At 51.1% G+C, this 20,082-nt stretch overlaps 1 protein-coding gene across 6 annotated transcripts in view; it reads left to right on the top strand.

The window, feature by feature from the left end:
• The window catches only part of trip6 (thyroid hormone receptor interactor 6), a 42,902-nt gene that overhangs the window by 16,262 nt on the left and 6,558 nt on the right, over window positions 1-20,082 (top strand). For all 6 annotated transcript variants that reach the window (XM_060854753.1, XM_060854751.1, XM_060854748.1 and 3 more), the window contains exons 3-8: window positions 361-518; window positions 3,466-3,585; window positions 4,214-5,005; window positions 10,709-10,829; window positions 11,755-11,924; window positions 16,555-16,733. In XM_060854753.1, the coding sequence (XP_060710736.1) occupies window positions 361-518; window positions 3,466-3,585; window positions 4,214-5,005; window positions 10,709-10,829; window positions 11,755-11,924; window positions 16,555-16,733 (1,540 nt within the window). The remainder of the gene's footprint in view (window positions 1-360; window positions 519-3,465; window positions 3,586-4,213; window positions 5,006-10,708; window positions 10,830-11,754; window positions 11,925-16,554; window positions 16,734-20,082) is intronic.

The following is a 20,082-nucleotide window of genomic DNA, read 5'->3' as shown; positions in this document are numbered from 1 at the left end:
GTTTCTGTGAAAAGTTGGTTTTCCTGTTGTCATGGGTAAATGTTTATTCCTCATTCTGCATTGTTAATTGTTGCTTTTAATGTGGGAGCTGGCTGTATAAAATATGTGATCTCTATATTACAATAGTAGCTGGGGTTCAAGAGGTCTTTGAGTTGTGCTGTGGATGGAGAATGTGCACACAATGTCCCACACACAGGCTCCCACACCACAAACATAGAGATGCCCACACATGTCCATACGTACCCATGTGCCCATACATACATACAGACTGCACACACACTTGCATGCCCCAAACACCTCACACAATTCCATGGCCACAGGGGACACTCTGATAATCACGCTCCTGGTCTTTTCCAACAGGACTAGAATCGCAGGCGCCTGCCGAAGGTTCTGGGTCGTTCCAGCCCTCGACAACCATGTCTGCAGAGCATCGCTACCCCCCAGGGTCAGGGGTCAGGGAGGAGCGGACTCCTGTGTCCTGGAGTCAGGCACAGCCACAGGTGCCCCATGAGACACAGGTGAGGATCCCACCCTGGAGGGGGGAGCTGAATTCACATAGCTGTCTTCCAGCTGAGGCAGTGGACAGGGTGACTACAGGGCTGTTTGACTCTGGTCGGCAGCGCGTACTGAATTATTGCAGTGTGTGCATTAGATAGTAGAAAATAACTGGATTTAAACAGAGTCCATGTCTACACTTTTGGTGAGAGCTTTATTTCAGTTAATCATATTCCTTAAAACTCTCCCCCCAGCCCTGATTACTAGCTTCCCATATTTTTTTAAAACAAATTCACATCCAATTAACCCTTACTTAATGTATCCATCACTTGTTCCCTCATTATATTAGGTCTTCAGGATCCATTCAGACTGTATACAGTGATAACTGTGAGCACATGAAGGAGGGAGCCATTTTAAACAGCTAAAAACTGCTTGTCAGCATCTATGGCAGAGAAAGCAAGGTGGCACGGTGGCTCAGTGGTTAGCACTGCTGCCTCACAGTGCCAGGGGCCTGGGTTCAATTCCCACCTCGGGCAACTGTCTGTGCGGAGTTTGCACGTTCTTCCTGTGTCTGCATGGGTTTCCTCCAGGTGTTCCCGTTTCCTCCCATAATCACAAAGATGTGCAGCTTAGGTGAATTGGCAATGCTAAATTGCCCGTAGTGTTAGGTACATTAGTCAGGGCTGAAAATGTGTTGCTGGAAAAGCGCAGCAGGTCAGGCAGCATCCAAGGAGCAGGAGAATCGACGTTTCGGGCATGAGCCCTTCTTCAGGAATGAGGAATCTCCAGCATCTGCAGCCCTCACTTTCTCTTCACATTAGTCAGGGGTAAATGTAGGGGAATGGGTCTGGGTGGATTGCTCTTCAGAGGGTCGGTGTGGACTTGTTGGGCCGAAGGGCCTGTTTCCATGCTGTAGGGAACCTAATCTAATCTAATGTTTTGGGCCCGGTGACCAAATGACAGTAACCATCAGTTCTGAAGAAGGGTCACTGGTACCACAACATTAACTCTGCTTTCTCTCCACAGATGCTGCTGGACTTGCTGAGTTTCTTCAGCAATTTCAGTTTTTGTTTCAGATTTCCAGCATCCACGGTGCTTCAGATTTTTAAAAACTGTTACTGATTGATTCTTGCTTTGATATTGAGAATAGCTTCCTTCCTGAATAATAACAGCATTGTCTTGATGATCTTCAAAACAGACAGACTTTATTAAAGGTAATGAAACTCCGTTTTTACATTGGAACAAATGATTGTGGTAAGATTTCAGGAGCAGGATGAGGCCTTTCAGACCCTCTAGCCTGTCCTTGCATTCAGTTTAAACATGGCGAATCTGAGTCTATCTTGTTTGGTGCCATATCTTTACTCCCAACCAAAATCTCATTCTCAATCTTGAATTGACAATCCCCCAACCCCCTGATCTCCCCATCTGTTGATGTGAGGAAGTCCAACCCTCAGTACTTAAGAGTCATAGAGATGTACAGCACGGAAACAGACCCTTCGGTCCAACCCGTCCATTCCGACCAGATATCCCAACCCAATCTAGTCCCACCTGCCAGCACCCGGCCCATATCCCCCTAGACCTTTCCTATTCATATACCCATCCAGAAGTCTTTTCAATGTTGCAATTGTACCAGCCTCCACCACTTTCTCTGGCAGCTCATTCCATACGCATACCACCCTCTGCGTGAAAAAGTTTCCCCTCTCTCCCAAAACCTATGCCCTCTAGTTCTGGACTCCCTGACCCCCCAGGAAAAAGACCTTGTCTATTTACCCTATCCATGTCCCTCATGATTTTATAAACCTCTGTAAAGTCGCCCCTCAACCTCCAATGCTCCAGGGAAAACAGCCCCAGCCTGTTCAGCCTCTCCCTATAGCTCAAACCCTCCAACCCTGGCAACATCCTTGTAAATTTTTTCTGAACCCTTTCAAGTTTCACAACATCTTTCCGACAGGAAGGAGACAAGAATTGAACGCGATATTCCAACAGTGGCCTAACCAATGTCCTGTACAGCCACAACATGACCTCCCAACTCCTGTACTCAATACTCTGACCAATAAACGAAAGCATACCAAAAGCGTTCTTCACTATCCCATCTACCTGAGACTCCACTACAGGACAGCTTCCAAAAGTGTTTGTCAGCAATTAAGACCATAAACCCATCTTGTATGTCTTTTTAAAAGCTTTGGGGATATCTCCACCCCAAAACTATTTGCTTTGTTACGAAACAGCAAATAACTGGCAACAAAAGCAGAAGTTGCTGGAAAAACTCAACAGTATCTGTGAAGAGAAATCAAAGTTAACATTTCAGGCCCAGTGACCTAACCTTACCCCAGGTGGCAGTTGTCTTTCATTTCTGACTCCCAAGAAGTCAAATGGCAAACCCCCTGCAACCTAGTAATGTCCAAACAGTTCCATATTCCAGTTCTTAAAAGCCAAAAATCCATGTTCCCCAAACAGAGTACCGCATTGTCACTCTGTTGTGCTATCTTTTGGGTGAGACCAAGCCCCAGTTTGTTCTCCCAGGTTCTTGCAAAAATATTGAGTGGCCGCTATTTTGTAGAAGAGTCAGTTAGGGGATGAGTTGAGATCCTCTCCTGAGTGTCCAAGGCCTTCTGTCGGTCCCTGAAACAACATTGCCAAAAAAAAAGTAGGTGCCCATTATCATTTTGCTATTTGCTGTGCGCAAAACAGCCACCACACTTCTAACGGTATAAGAGTGACCACAAAGAAAGACCCCCAGTTGCTGTGAATTGCCTCACGTGGCATTTTCGAAACGCAAGTCACCTGTACTGGAGAAGGGTCAGCATTTGAGGAGTTGTGAGATAAGAGCAGGGTCAATTGGTTGGGTGTTAATTGAACGTTAGCTGAACTGACCCTGTGCAGGGTCAATCGATACTCCCCACACCCCACCGCCAACCCAGACAGTTTCTACACCAGGAAATGTCTCTTTAACCCTGCCTTGTTTTACAGACAAGGCCCCTGGAGAAGCCTGTGAATCGCCCCTCAAGTATTGACGCTGAGATTGACTCGTTGACCAGCATGTTGGCTGATATGGAGAATAACTCGCCGTTCCAACCCCGGACCAGACAGGTGAGAGGGCAGCAGCTGCAGGTTCTCTGGGAGTTTCAGGCCATCGGGGTCAGGGGGCTCACGGGGCCATCGGCTCAGTATGGGTCGCCAAGCCAACAGGGCCTGGGATCGCATTGTGGATGAGGGTCAGAAGGGCACTGTGTCGATGGGAGACACGTGTAGAGATTGTGACAAAGTCAGCCCTGGTTGATAGATAAGAGCAAAGTGTCAGACATTCTGTTCATTCTGAGAGCTGACTCTGAGGGGGCTAGATTAGTGTCAACAGAAGTAAAGGGTGACATGGTGATGGGATACCCACGTGTGTGGAGTTATTTTAACAGCGACACCATGTCAGTGAGGACTCGAGGATAACCGAGTTGATGGGTGCCTCAGGTCTTTGGTTAGCCAGGGCCTAGAGGGGAACTAGGTCAGTCTGATCTAAGGTTAACAAAGTTAAAGTTTATGACCTTGAGGGCCATAGGATTAATGGGATCAAAAGATCGAAGTGCCCTTTGAGTCAGAGAAAATGGCCATTGGCAGTTACAGAGTTGTCATGAGACTGATTTGACTTTGGATTGTAACTGTTATTCTCTAATTGGGAATGTAATTATTTTTCTTAAGCCTCTAACACTTTATTTTTGTTTTGCAGAACTATGACAGCAGCATTGCTCCAGGCATGACTCCCTATCATTCCCAACCGGCCAACATTCCAGCCAAACAACTGCCCACATACAAACCCATGGCTCAGCCGTCTGTTACCATGGCAACAAAGGCACCAGGGCAGGCTGAGGCCTACTCTGCCTCTCGGCCAGTTGCCTATGGCAACACCTCCCACCCTCCAGCCTATAGCACCTCAGCACATCCTGGGGCCTACAACACTGCCTCCTCGCCTCAGGCTGGGGCCTACACTTCAGCCCCTGTTTCGAGGCCGTACCCTCAGCCTGTGGCAGCTTCCTACACCACAGCCTCGACGTCCACGGGCCCAGCCTTCAACGTGCAGGTCAAAGTGGCCCAGCCGGTGCCAAACTACACCCAGCCCGGTCGCCAGGCCGAGCAAGCCTATGGGCCTCCCCCACCACGACAGGTCTCCCCATCCTACTTCCACCAGCACCCCGAGCCGGCCTACCGAACCCAACAGCACAGGTATCCCGAGCTGTCGTACGCTTCAGTCCCTCAGGCCCCAGAACCCCCCCAGGCCTCTCCAAGCTGGTACCCACCTGCCCACTTTGGTGGATCTCCCACCCTCCCGGACACGTCCTACGGCCCTGAGGGAATGTACGGGAATGCCAGGAAACCGGAGCACTCCTTCTATGGAGGAGGCTCCAAATTGCCAGGACAGGCGTACCAGCCATTAGGAAACAAGAAGGGCAGTTACAGTGAGGAACTACCCCCTCCACCACCACCGCCACCTCCACCAACCAACACCAGTCACCACCTGAAGGTAAGACCAGGTCCAACCACTGCAAAGCACCTATCAGAAAGGAAATCTTTAATGTCCTTCACAGGAGCGAGTGTGGAAGGACGTTTGACACAGTTGCACAAGGTTGATATTAGGATAGGTGACCAAAAACGTGGTTTTCAGAGGTCTGTCTTAAAGAGTATTTAAAAGGAGGAGGGAGAGAGAGAGACGGGAGGGAATGCCAGAGCTCTGGACCCAGGCAGCTGAAGGCATGCTCAGCAACGATGGAGTGATGGGAATTGGGGGATGGTCAAAGAGGCTGGAATTGGAAGCGGTTACAGAGGTAGAGAGGTTTGTGGGACTGCAGGAGGTTACAGAGTTAGGGAGGGTGTGTAGGGACTGGAGGGGGTTACAGAGATAGGGAGGGGGTATAGGGGCCTGAGGATGTGGCAGAGTTAGGGAGGGGGATGTAGGGGCTGGATTGGGGTTACAGAGATAGGGGTGTAGGGGCTGGAGGGGATATCAGATAGGGAGGGGTGTAGGGGCTGGAGAAGGTTAGAGAGATAGGGAGCGGGTGTAGGGGCTGGAGGGAGTTACAGAGATAGGGAGGGGGTGTAGGGGCTGGTGGGGGTTACAGAGATAGGGAGGGGGTGTAGGGGCTGGTGGGGGTTACAGAGATAGGGAGGGGATGTAGGGGCTGGAGGGGATGACAGAGATAGGGAGGGGTGTAAGGGCTGGAGGGGGTTACAGAGATAGGGAGGGGGTGTAGGGGCTTGTGGGGGTTACAGAGATAGGGAGGGGGTGTAGGGACTGAGGGGGTTACAGAAATTGGGAGGGGGTGTTGGGGCTTGTGGGGGTTACAGAGATAGGGAGGGGGTGTAGGGGCTGGAGGGGGTTACGGAGATAGGGAGGGGGTGTAGGGACTAAGGGGGTTACAGAGATAGGAAGGGGGTGTAGGGGCTTGTGGGGGTTACGGAGATAGGGAGGGGGTGTAGGGGCTGGAGGGGGTTACGGAGATAGGGAGGGGGTGTAGGGACTGGAGGGGGTTATGGAGATAGGGAGGGGGTGTAGGGGCTGGTGGGGGTTACAAAGGGAGGGGTGTAGGGGCTGGAGGGGGTTACAGAGATAGGGAGGGGGTGTAGGGGCTGGAGGAGATGACAGATAGGGAGGGGGTGTAAGGGCTGGATGGGGTTACAGAGATAGGGAGGGGGTGTAGGGGCTGAGGGGGTTACAGAGATAGGGAGGAGGTATAGGGGCTTGTGGGGGTTACAGAGATAGGGAGGGGGTGTAGGGACTGAGGGGGTTACAGAGATAGGGAGGGGGTGTTGGGGCTTGTGGGGGTTACAGAGATAGGGAGGGGGTGTAGGGGCTTGTGGGGGTTACGGAGATAGGGGGTGTAGGGGCTTGTGGGGGTTACGGAGATAGGGAGGGGGTGTAGGGGCTGGAGGGGGTTACGGAGATAGGGAGGGGGTTACAGAGATAGGGAGGGGATGTAGGGGCTGGTGGGGGTTACAAAGGGAGGGGTGTAGGGGCTGGAGGGGGTTACAGAGATAGGGAGGGGGTGTAGGGGCTGGAGGAGATGACAGAGATAGGGAGGGGGTATAGGGGCTTGTGGGGGTTACAGAGATAGGGAGGGGGTGTAGGGACTGAGGGGGTTACAGAAATTGGGAGGGGGTGTTGGGGCTTGTGGGGGTTACAGAGATAGGGAGGGGGTGTAGGGGCTGGAGGGGGTGTAGGGGCTGGAGGGGGTGTAGGGGCTGGAGGGGGTTACAGAGATAGGGAGGGGGTGTAGGGACTGGAGGGGGTTATGGAGATAGGGAGGGGGTGTAGGGGCTGGTGGGGGTTACAAAGGGAGGGGTGTAGGGGCTGGAGGGGGTTACAGAGATAGGGAGGGGGTGTAGGGGCTGGAGGAGATGACAGAGATAGGGAGGGGGTGTAAGGGCTGGATGGGGTTACAGAGATAGGGAGGGGGTGTAGGGGCTGAGGGGGTTACAGAGATAGGGAGGAGGTATAGGGGCTTGTGGGGGTTACAGAGATAGGGAGGGGGTGTAGGGACTGAGGGGGTTACAGAGATAGGGAGGGGGTGTTGGGGCTTGTGGGGGTTACAGAGATAGGGAGGCGGTGTAGGGGCTTGTGGGGGTTACAGAGATAGGGAGGGGGTGTAGGGGCTGGAGGAGATGACAGAGATAGGGAGGGGGTATAGGGGCTTGTGGGGGTTACAGAGATAGGGAGGGGGTGTAGGGACTGAGGGGGTTACAGAAATTGGGAGGGGGTGTTGGGGCTTGTGGGGGTTACAGAGATAGGGAGGGGGTGTAGGGGCTGGAGGGGGTTACAGAGATAGGGAGGGGGTGTAGGGGCTGGAGGAGATGACAGAGATAGGGAGGGGGTATAGGGGCTTGTGGGGGTTACAGAGATAGGGAGGGGGTGTAGGGACTGAGGGGGTTACAGAAATTGGGAGGGGGTGTTGGGGCTTGTGGGGGTTACAGAGATAGGGAGGGGGTGTAGGGGCTGGAGGGGGTGTAGGGGCTGGAGGGGGTGTAGGGGCTGGAGGGGGTTACAGAGATAGGGAGGGGGTGTAGGGACTGGAGGGGGTTATGGAGATAGGGAGGGGGTGTAGGGGCTGGTGGGGGTTACAAAGGGAGGGGTGTAGGGGCTGGAGGGGGTTACAGAGATAGGGAGGGGGTGTAGGGGCTGGAGGAGATGACAGAGATAGGGAGGGGGTGTAAGGGCTGGATGGGGTTACAGAGATAGGGAGGGGGTGTAGGGGCTGAGGGGGTTACAGAGATAGGGAGGAGGTATAGGGGCTTGTGGGGGTTACAGAGATAGGGAGGGGGTGTAGGGACTGAGGGGGTTACAGAGATAGGGAGGGGGTGTTGGGGCTTGTGGGGGTTACAGAGATAGGGAGGCGGTGTAGGGGCTTGTGGGGGTTACAGAGATAGGGAGGGAGTGTAGGGACTGAGGGGGTTACAGAGATAGGGAGGGGGTGTAGGGGCTTGTGGGGGTTACGGAGATAGAGAGGGGGTGTAGGGGCTTGTGGGGGTTACGGAGATAGGGAGGGGGTGTAGGGGCTGGAGGGGGTTACGGAGATAGGGAGGGGGTTACAGAGATAGGGAGGGGATGTAGGGGCTGGTGGGGGTTACAAAGGGAGGGGTGTAGGGGCTGGAGGGGGTTACAGAGATAGGGAGGGGGTGTAGGGGCTGGAGGAGATGACAGAGATAGGGAGGGGGTGTAAGGGCTGGATGGGGTTACAGAGATAGGGAAGGGGTGTAGGGGCTGAGGGGGTTACAGAGATAGGGAGGGGGTATAGGGGTTTGTGGGGGTTACAGAGATAGGGAGGGGGTGTAGGGTTGGAGGGGGGTTACAAAGGGAGGGGTGTAGGGCCTGGAGGGGGTTACAGAGACAGGGAGGGGGTGTAGGGGCTGGAGGGGATGACAGAGATAGGGAGGGGGTGTAGGGGCTGCGGGGGTTACAGAGATAGGGAGGGGGTATATAGGGGCTTGTGGGGGTTACAGAGATAGGGAGGGGGTGTAGGGGCTGGAGGGGGGTTACAGAGATAGGGAGGGGGTGTAGGGGCTCGAGGGGGTTACGGAGTTAGGGAGGGGGTGTATGGACTGGAGGGGATTATAGAGATAGGGAGGGGGTGTATGTGTGGAGGGGATTATAGAGATAGGGAGGGGGTGTAGGGGCTCGAGGGGATTATGGAGATAGGGAGGGGTGTATCCGTGGAGGGGATTATAGAGATAGGGAGGGGTGTATGCGTGGAGGGTTTTGAACGATGAAGGGAAGGTGGTAACCGATAAGCAGGGAGATGTAGAGCAGCGGTTCGAATGAACCTCGGTTCGTGTTCAGTCCAGATCTGTGCTCGCTCTGCTATTGGCCGTCGGCCTGACAGGAAGCTGTGGGTGGTGCTGGTCAGGTCTGATCGGGGTTAGGACGTAGTGACAGGAGCTATAGCATGGGAGCACAGAATGAAGAGAATGAGCAAAGGCCCTCCAGGGGCAGTTGTTGAGAGTTTGTTTGATGTGGTGAGGTGCTTTGATCTGGAGGGGTTACCTGGAAAGTTGATGAAAACAGATTCAATGGGAACTCTCAAAAGCAATTTGGGAAATTATTTGAAAGGGTAAAAATTGTACAGCTAAAGAGGAAAGGAGCTAGGTTATAGATAATTCAATAGCTCTTTCAAAATAGCAAGTACAGATAGGATGGGCCATGTGGTCTCCCCTTATGCTATACAGTTCAGTTGGCTGAATTAGCTTACAGGAAATAGCCCAGGTTACTGGGTTATTTAACCACATGGCTATGGACCTGGAGTCACGTGTGGCCCAGACAGGTAAGGACACCAGGGTTCCTGGGCATTGGCTGATTGGGAATTCCACATTCCCGGCTTGTACTCCCATAACCTCTGTACAAACAGGAATCAACCCACCCTGCTCTTAAATATATTCAGTCACCCCCCCCCCATCTTCCCTGCCTTCTAAAGCAGAGGGTTCCAGCGCCACACCACCCTCTGAGAAGGGGAAAAGAAAGTTCTTCTCATCTCTGTCGTGAAGGGCCGACTGTTGCCCTGGTAAACCAGATGAAGGTGAGGGTGGGATCTGGAACCAGGGGTGATGTCAGTCAGCACTCCCGCACACGAGGGGCAGGGCAAGTCTGGAACTCTTTTATTTCCCCCCCGCCCTCCCCCAACCCACAAGGTGCGAGAGACATTTGACGTAGAGACAAGTGTTGCTGGATGACGAATCCAGAAGCCCAGCCTCAAGCCTAAGTACTCAGACCAACCAGTATCTGAATGCAGAAATGTTCTGGAAGTGAAAGCAATTCTCGGGAACGGTGACTGGGAAACTGTTGACAGTTGCCGTGAAAGCCCATCTGATTACTTTTCCCCAGCCTGGCCCCTCCACACGTCCTCACAGTGAGCATGGTGTTTGTGAACAACCCCCCCAAGGCCTCATCAGCCATTCAGTTCAGGGGCAGTAACTGCTGCCCAAGACAGCACAAATGGCTGAAGGACACACTTACATCCGGGCAAGAAAGTGGTAGGGATAAAGTCCAGGTGTGCATCTGTGCAGTGTAGTGAGGCAGTAGCATTGGGGTCAATATGGCTTTTAGATAGGGGACACTGCTTCCAGACCGTCTCTTCACATCTGTAATGTGAACTTTATAAAGCTCTGGTTAGGCCCCATTTGGAGTACTGTGTCCAGTTTTGGTCCCCACACCTCAGGAAGGACATACTGGCACTGGAACGTGTCCAGCGGAGATTCACACGGATGATCCCTGGAATGGTTGGTCTAACATACGAGGAATGGCTGAGGATCCTGGGATTGTATTCATTGGAGTTTAGAAGATTAAGGGGAGACTTAATAGAGACGTACAAGATAATACATGGCTTGGAAAGGGTGGACGCTAGGAAATTGTTTCCGTTAGGCGAGGAGACTAGGACCCGTGGACACAGCCTTAGAATTAGAGGGGGTCAATTCAGAACAGAAATGCGGAGACATTCCTTCAGCCAGAGAGTGGTGGGCCTGTGGGATTCATTGCCGCAGAGTGCAGTGGAGGCCGGGACGCTAAATGTCTTCAAGGCCGAGATTCTTGTTGTCTCGAGGAATTAAGGGCTACGGGGAGAACGCTGGTAAGTGGAGTTGAAATGCCCATCAGCCATGATTGAATGGCGGAGTGGACTTGATGGGCCGAATGGCCTTACTTCCACTCCTATGTCTGATGGTCTTATGTCTGTGCTGTCCTCAGGCGCCATGTGGACCTTCTGCAGGGGGTCAGGCCCAAGTCAGCAGGCCTGAGGAAGAGCTCGATCAGATCACCAAGAAACTGGTCCACGACATGAACAACCCCCCGACCGAGGAGTACTTCGGTGAGTGTCCCGCATGTAGCGTGGAAGAGGGGGAGGGGGGGGGGGTGTGAAAGGTTGTGCGGGGAGGGGAGGTACATGAATAGCACACGCTGTCCAAGCTGGGGAAGAGGAATCAGGACAAACTGACCCCAGCAGCAGAAGGGTCAGGAAACAAAGGGACAAACAGTGAAGAGAATCGGCCGGAGAACCCAAGGGCACGATGGGAATTCTTTAACGTGAAGAGTCATGGAGATGCACAGCATGGGAACAGACCCTTCGGTCCATCCCGTCCATGCCGACCAGATATCATTTTTGTGATGGGAACCCAATCACAAGCCACACCACCCTCTGAGAGGAGGGAAAAAAGAAGTTCGTCTCATCTCTATCATGAAGGGCCAATTGCTGCCCTGGTCAACCAGATGAAGGTGAGGGTGGGATCTGGAACATTCCGAGACAGATGGGGCAGTGAAAATAGGATTCAGTTGGAAGTTCCAAAAAGGAGTTGGATAAATACCAATGGGGAAGTGTTTGTCAGGCTTGTGGGAGTAAGGCCTGTGGGTGGGTGGGTCTTCACTGGATAGCTTTCGAGGGGCTAGTACAGGCTGAGTGATCTCAATGGTCCCCTGCAGTGTTGTAATATCGTTGTTTAAAGCTGACCGGATGGGGCAGGGAGCAGCGACAGGAATTGTTGGTGAACTCTGAGGGTCTGGGGTGAAAGCAGAGGTAATACTTCAATTCTGGTGATTTTTCATCAGAGCCCAGTCAGAGCTGGAGCCTGATCAGTTCAGGAATGACTCGATAGTTCTTAACCATTAAGGTTATGTAGGGAAGGGGTTCCAAACACTAGCTTAGCTCGTTAGTTATTTGGTCAGTCAGTTGTACGTTATCGATTCTTCCTCCTGTGGTTGCTGGGAGTTCTGAGTGTTGTTCATTCTTGTGTTGGCAGGGCGTTGTGCTCGCTGTGGGGAGAATGTGGTTGGAGATGGGACTGGCTGCATTGCCATGGACCAAGTCTTCCATGTGGATTGTTTCACCTGCATGACCTGCCGCTGCCGATTGAGAGGCCAGCCCTTCTACGCCATTGACAAGAAATCATACTGCGAGTCCTGTTACATCGTAAGTACCACACACAGTCGGCTACGGTGTACAGAGCACACAGTCGGCTACAGTGTACAGAACACACAGTCGGCTACGGTGTACAGAACACACAGTCGGTTACGGTGTACAGAACACACAGTCGGTTACGGTGTACGGAACACACTGTCAGTTACAGTATACAGAACACACAGTCAGTTACAGTATACAGAACACACAGTCAGTTACAGTATACAGAACACACAGTCGGTTACGGTGTACGGGACACACTGTCTGTTACAGTATACAGAACACACAGTCAGTTACAGTATACAGAACACACAGTCGGTTACGGTGTACAGAACACACTGTCGGTTACGGTGTACAGAACACACTGTCGGTTACGGTGTACAGAACACACTGTCGGTTACGGTGTACAGAACACACTGTCTGTTACGGTGTACAGAACACACTGTCTGTTACGGTGTACAGAACACACTGTCGGTTACGGTGTACAGAACACACTGTCGGTTACGGTGTACAGAACACACTGTCTGTTACGGTGTACAGAACACACTGTCTATTACGGTGTACAGAACACACTGTCTGTTACGGTGTACAGAACACAGTCGGTTACGGTGTACAGAACACACTGTCGGTTACGGTGTACAGAACACACTGTCGGTTACGGTGTACAGAACACACTGTCGGTTACGGTGTACAGAACACACTGTCGGTTACGGTGTACAGAACACACTGTCTGTTACGGTGTACAGAACACACTGTCTGTTACGGTGTACAGAACACACTGTCGGTTACGGTGTACAGAACACACTGTCGGTTACGGTGTACAGAACACACAGTCGACTACGGTGTACAGAACACACTGTCTGTTACAGTATACAGAACACACTGTCTGTTACAGTATACAGAACACACAGTCTGTTACAGTATACAGAACACACTGTCGGTTACGGTGTACAGAACACACTGTCGGTTACGGTGTACAGAACACACTGTCGGTTACGGTGTACAGAACACACTGTCTATTACGGTGTACAGAACACACTGTCTGTTACGGTGTACAGAACACAGTCGGTTACGGTGTACAGAACACACTGTCGGTTACGGTGTACAGAACACACTGTCTGTTACGGTGTACAGAACACACTGTCTGTTACGGTGTACAGAACACACTGTCTGTTACGGTGTACAGAACACACTGTCTGTTACGGTGTACAGAACACACTGTCTGTTACGGTGTACAGAACACACTGTCGGTTACGGTGTACAGAACACACTGTCGACTACGGTGTACAGAACACACAGTCGACTACGGTGTACAGAACACACAGTCAGTTACAGTATACAGAACACACAGTCAGTTACAGTATACAGAACACACTGTCGGTTACGGTGTACAGAACACACTGTCGGTTACGGTGTACAGAACACACTGTCGGTTACGGTGTACAGAACACACTGTCGGTTACGGTGTACAGAACACACTGTCGGTTACGGTGTACAGAACACACTGTCTGTTACGGTGTACAGAACACACTGTCTGTTACGGTGTACAGAACACAGTCGGTTACGGTGTACAGAACACACTGTCGGTTACGGTGTACAGAACACACTGTCTGTTACGGTGTACAGAACACAGTCGGTTACGGTGTACAGAACACACTGTCGGTTACGGTGTACAGAACACACTGTCTGTTACGGTGTACAGAACACACTGTCTGTTACGGTGTACAGAACACACTGTCTGTTACGGTGTACAGAACACACTGTCTGTTACGGTGTACAGAACACACTGTCTGTTACGGTGTACAGAACACACTGTCGGTTACGGTGTACAGAACACACTGTCGACTACGGTGTACAGAACACACAGTCGACTACGGTGTACAGAACACACAGTCAGTTACAGTATACAGAACACACAGTCAGTTACAGTATACAGAACACACTGTCGGTTACGGTGTACAGAACACACTGTCGGTTACGGTGTACAGAACACACTGTCGGTTACGGTGTACAGAACACACTGTCGGTTACGGTGTACAGAACACACTGTCGACTACGGTGTACAGAACACACAGTCGACTACGGTGTACAGAACACACAGTCAGTTACAGTATACAGAACACACAGTCAGTTACAGTATACAGAACACACTGTCGGTTACGGTGTACAGAACACACTGTCGGTTACGGTGTACAGAACACACTGTCGGTTACGGTGTACAGAACACACTGTCGGTTACGGTGTACAGAACACACTGTCTGTTACGGTGTACAGAACACACTGTCTGTTACGGTGTACAGAACACAGTCGGTTACGGTGTACAGAACACACTGTCGGTTACGGTGTACAGAACACACTGTCTGTTACGGTGTACAGAACACACTGTCTGTTACAGTATACAGAACACACTGTCGGTTACGGTGTACAGAACACACTGTCGGTTACGGTGTACAGAACACACTGTCGGTTACGGTGTACAGAACACATGGCCGGTTACGGTGTACAGAGCACACAGTCAGTTACAGTGTACAGAACACACTGTCGGTTACGGTGTACAGAACACACTGTCGACTACGGTGTACAGAACACACAGTCGACTACGGTGTACAGAACACACAGTCAGTTACAGTATACAGAACACACAGTCAGTTACAGTATACAGAACACACTGTCGGTTACGGTGTACAGAACACACTGTCGGTTACGGTGTACAGAACACACTGTCGGTTACGGTGTACAGAACACACTGTCGGTTACGGTGTACAGAACACACTGTCGACTACGGTGTACAGAACACACAGTCGACTACGGTGTACAGAACACACAGTCAGTTACAGTATACAGAACACACAGTCAGTTACAGTATACAGAACACACTGTCGGTTACGGTGTACAGAACACACTGTCGGTTACGGTGTACAGAACACACTGTCGGTTACGGTGTACAGAACACACTGTCGGTTACGGTGTACAGAACACACTGTCTGTTACGGTGTACAGAACACACTGTCTGTTACGGTGTACAGAACACAGTCGGTTACGGTGTACAGAACACACTGTCGGTTACGGTGTACAGAACACACTGTCTGTTACGGTGTACAGAACACACTGTCTGTTACAGTATACAGAACACACTGTCGGTTACGGTGTACAGAACACACTGTCGGTTACGGTGTACAGAACACACTGTCGGTTACGGTGTACAGAACACACTGTCAGTTACAGTGTACAGAACACATGGCCGGTTACGGTGTACAGAGCACACAGTCAGTTACAGTGTACAGAACACACGGCCGGTTACGGTGTACAGAGCACACAGTCGATTACAGTGTACAGAGCACACAGTCGGATACAGTGTACAGAACACACGGCTGTCTACGGTGTACGGGACACGTGGCCGGTTACGGTGTACGGGACACGTGGCCGGTTACGGTGTACGGGACACGTGGCCGGTTACGGTGTACGGGACACGTGGCCGGTTACGGTGTACGGGACACGTGGCCGGTTACGGTGTACGGAACGTGCGGCCGTCTACGATGCACAAACTGCACCACAGTTATGATGTACACAGTACTCGGTTGGTTGCAGTGTGTGCGTAGTGTGTGTAGCCCCTGCCATTGGTTAGGAGGTATGTAGCATGCAGCTGGAATGTGGTGAATGTGCTGTGCACCTTGTCTGACCCACATCGCACAGACCGAGTTCGTGTGTGTGTGTGTGTGTGTGTAGGGCCAGCCAGCACAATGGCCAAACACTGGCCAACGGTGACCTCTAGAGGCTGCTACTTGTTACTGCTCCTTCTCACAGCACAGTGACAAGGTGCTGCATCCTGCTAAACGTGACACAACATTCTGACTGAGGATGGGGGGAGGCTGCGTGCTGATTAACGCCAGAACCCAGTTTTGTTGTGACAGTGAGCCACAGAAACATGGTCACTAAAGTAAATAAGAATGATCTGGATCATTATTGTTTTGCTGTTAGTGGGAGCGTGCTGTATGCAGGTGGGTTTTACTGTTATAGCAATGACTACACTTCCACAAGTACTTCATCCCAAAGTACAGGCACAGTTTATTCTTGTTGATTCAGAGTTTAGTCAAGTACTTTCTTGGCATTACTCTGGAATGTGGGCCTGGCCAGTGTCTGAGAGACCTTGCTGTGCCATCCCTCTGTCAGATGGTGCACTGGCAGTCCCGAGGAGAAAGTTAGCACTGAAGGTGCTGGAGATCAGAGTCGAGAGTGTGGTGTTGGAAATAGCACAGCAGGTCAGGCAGCATCCAAGGAGCAGGAGCATCAACGTCTCAGGTATAAGTCCTTTCCTTTATGCTCGAAGCGTCTATTCTCCTGCTGCTCGGATGCTGCCTGACCTGCTGTGCTTTTCTAGCACCGCACTCTCGACCAGCAGCTCCTGTCTGCCTGGGCTCCTGTGGGGGCTGACTTCCCAGACCTGTGGAACCATGTTGATTTAAGGTGTCGCGACAGCTGGGAATAAAAGGATCGCCTTAAACCAGTGAGAGTGGTAGCTGGAGACCAGGAACGGTGGTGGGGAATGGGGACAGCAGGATGGGAAGGAGTGACGATGTGAGAGCTGTGGCCTTCTATTGATTGCACTTTGAGTGTGACGGTGTGATTTTATCTCCCCCCACAGAACACTCTGGAACAGTGTTCCGTTTGCTCCAAAGCGATCATGGACAGGATCCTGCGAGCTATGGGCCGGGCCTATCATCCCCAGTGCTTTACCTGTGTTGTCTGTCACCAGTGTCTGGATGGGATCCCATTCACTGTGGACGCTACCAGCCAGATTCACTGCATTGAGGATTTCCACATGTACGTTACCCAGTGTTATAAGTAGTAAAGATTCTCTCTCTTCTTTTAAACTTGCTCAACACTCTCCCCATCAAATACTCCCACGACAGGTACAGCACAGGGTTAGCACTGAGTAAAGCACTCTCTACTCTTTTTAAAACTTCCCTCCACATCTCGCGTCAAAAGGAAGGAGATGACTTATGTTAGGGTGAGATGTGAAGGCTCGGGTTAGGACGCTTGAGAGTTACAAGTTCTCCAGGAAAGACCTAAAGAGAGAGCTAAGAAGAACCAAGAGGGGACATGAGAAGTCGTTGCGGATAGGACCAAGGAAAATCCTGAAACTTTCTACAGGTATATCAGGAATAAAAGAAGAAAGAGGGAGAGCTGAGGGCCCCTCAAGGACAATAGTGAGAGGTTGTGCCTGGAATCCGAGGAATTGGGGGAAGCGCTAAAGGAATATTTTTTGTCCTTGGACAAAGATGTTGTTGTCGAGGAGAATACCGAGATACAGGGATACCAGACTAGATGGGATTGAGGTTCACAAGGAGGTGGTGTTAGCAATTCTGGGAAGTGCGAAAATAGATAAATACCCTGGGATTCTCTGGGAAGCCAGCTGGGAGATTGCAGAGCCTTTAGCTGTGATCTTTATGTCGTCATTGTCTACAGGAATAACTGGAGGATAGCAAATATTGCCCCCTTGTTCAAGAGACAACCCTGGTAATTATAGACCAGTGGGCCTTACTTCAGTTGTGGGTAAAGTGTTGGAAAGGATTATAAGAGAGAGGATTTAGAATCATCTAGGAAGGAATAAGTTGATTAGGGAAAGTCAGCATGGTTTTGTGAAGGGTAGGTCATGCCTCACAAACCTTACTGAGTTCTCTGAGAAGGTGACCAAACAGATGGATGAGGGTAAAGCAGTTGATGTGGTGTATGTGGATTTCAGTAAGGTGTTTGATAAGGTTCCCCATGGTAGGCTATTGTACAAAATACAGAGGCATGGGATTGAGGGTGATTTAGTGGTTTGGATCAGAAATTGGTTAGCTGAAAGATGACAGAGGGTGGTGGTTGATGGGAAATATTCATTCTGGAGTTCAGTTACTAGTGGGGTACCACAAGGATCTGTTTTGGGGCCACTGCTGTTTGTCATTTTTACAAATGACCTGGATGAGGGTGTAGAAGGATGGGTTAGTAAATTTGTGGATGGCACTAAGGTTGGTGCAGTTGTGGATAGTGCTGAAAGATGTGGTAGGTTACACAGGGACATCAGTAAGCTGCAGAGCTGGGCTGACAGGTGGTAAATGGAGTTTAATGTGGAAAAGTGTGAGGCGATTCACTTTGGAAGGAGCAACAGGAATACAGAGTACTGGGCTAATGGTAAGATTCTTGGTGGTGTGGATGAGCAGAGAGATCTCGGTGTTCATGTACATAGATCCCTGAAACTTGCCACCCAGGTTAATGGGGTTGTTGAGAAGGCATACGGTGTGTTAGGTTTTATTGGGAGAGGGATTGAGTTTCGGAGCCATGAGGCCATACTGCACCTGGACAAAACTCTGGTGCGGCCGCAATTGGAGTATTGCGTACAGTTCTGGTCACCACATTATAGGAAGGGTGTGGAAGCTTTGGAAAGGGTTCAGAGGAGATTTACCAGGATGTTGCCTGGTATGGAGGGAAGGCCTTGGGAGGAAAGGCTGAGGGACTTGAGGCTGTTTTTGTTAGAGAGAAGGTTGAGAGGTGACTTAATAGAGACATATAAGGTAATCAGAGGGTTAGATAGGGTGGACAGGGAGTCTTTTTCCTAGGATGGTGATGGCTAGCACGAGGGGACGTGGCTTTAAGTTGAGGGGTGATAGGTATAGGACAGATGTCAGAGGTAGGTTCTTTACTCAGAGAGTAGTCGGGGTGTGGAATGCACTGCCTGCAACAGTAGGTTCGCCAACTTTAGGGGCATTTAAATAGTCATTGGATAAACATATGGACAAGAATGGGATAGTGTAGGTGAGATGGGCTTCAGATTGGTTCCACAGGTTGGACCAACATCAAGGGCTGAAAGGCCTGTACTGCACTGTAATGTTCCCTGTTGTAAGCGTTTCCAGGACAGGTACATCATGAGTTGGGTACAAATTAGAGCTCTCTCTACTCTTTTAAACTGTAAGTAAAGCTCTCTCAACTTTGCCCCCATTAAACACTCAAAGGACAAGTACAACACCAGGTTTGATACAGAGAAAAGCTCCCAATACAATGCTCCCATCAATTCTGTTGAGGACAGGTACAACATGAGGTGAGGTAGATAGTCACTGACGTTTGAGGAGAATGTGAGGTCTGCAGATGCTGGAGATCAGAGCAGAAAATGTGTTGCTGGAAAAGCGCAGCAGGTCAGGCAGCATCCAAGGAACAGGAGAGTCGACGTTTCGGGCATCAGCCATTCTTCAAGAAAGGTGCTCATGCCCGAAACGTCGACACTGATGTTTGAGGGACTCATTCAGACCGGCAGAACTTTTCCATCGTCTCCAGCAGCTGGAGGGTAGAGGCCATTTCACCCAGCCTTCCTGTACTAACCCATTCATGGATCTGATCAATTTCAACCACTGCTTCCCCCACCTCACCCTTCACTTAAATTACAGCCTTTGTATTTACCCTTTTTACAAATATTCATCCAGTTCCCTTTAGAATTGAATTCTCTTCCATTGCCCTTTGGGGCACTGTGTTTTAATATCACGGCAACTCACCTTGAGGTTTCAGCACTGACCCTCTGATAGTGTGGCGCTCCCTCAGCACTGACCCTCTGATAGTGCGACGCTCCCTCAGTACTGACCCTCCGACAGTGCGGCACTCCCTCAGCGCTGACCCTCCGACAGGGCGGCGCTCCCTCGGCACTGACCCTCTGACACTGAGACACTCCCTCAGCACTGACCCTCCAACAGTGCCCACTCCCTCAGCACTGACCCTCCGACAGTGCGGCATTTCCTCAGCACTGACCCTCCGACAGTGCGGCACTCCCTCAGCACTGACCCTCCGACAGTGCGGCACTCCCTCAGCACTGACCCTCTGACAGTGCCTACTCCCTCAGCACTGACCCTCTGACAGTGCCTACTCCCTCAGCACTGACCCTCTGACAGTGCCCACTCTCTCAGCACTGACCCTCTGACAGTGCCCACTCCCTTAGTGATGACCCTCCGACTGAGGGGCACTCCCTCTGCCTAACACTAAGTTATCTGCTGAAACCTTTTGGAATGGGATTCGAACCAGATAAAATTCCCCCACAATTGCCAACCAGCTTTCTTGATGTTAGTCTTTTTAATGACAGGCCATTGTTTTGAGCTGCGGTGTGGTGCGGCCTTTTCCCCTGTGAAGCCTTCACCTGAACTCTGAT

Source organism: Hemiscyllium ocellatum, chromosome 44, assembly GCF_020745735.1.
Source record: "Hemiscyllium ocellatum isolate sHemOce1 chromosome 44, sHemOce1.pat.X.cur, whole genome shotgun sequence".
Taxonomy (NCBI): Eukaryota; Metazoa; Chordata; class Chondrichthyes; order Orectolobiformes; family Hemiscylliidae; genus Hemiscyllium; species Hemiscyllium ocellatum.
Note: the sequence above shows the minus strand (reverse complement) of the source record. Positions and strands in the feature narration are given on the sequence as shown.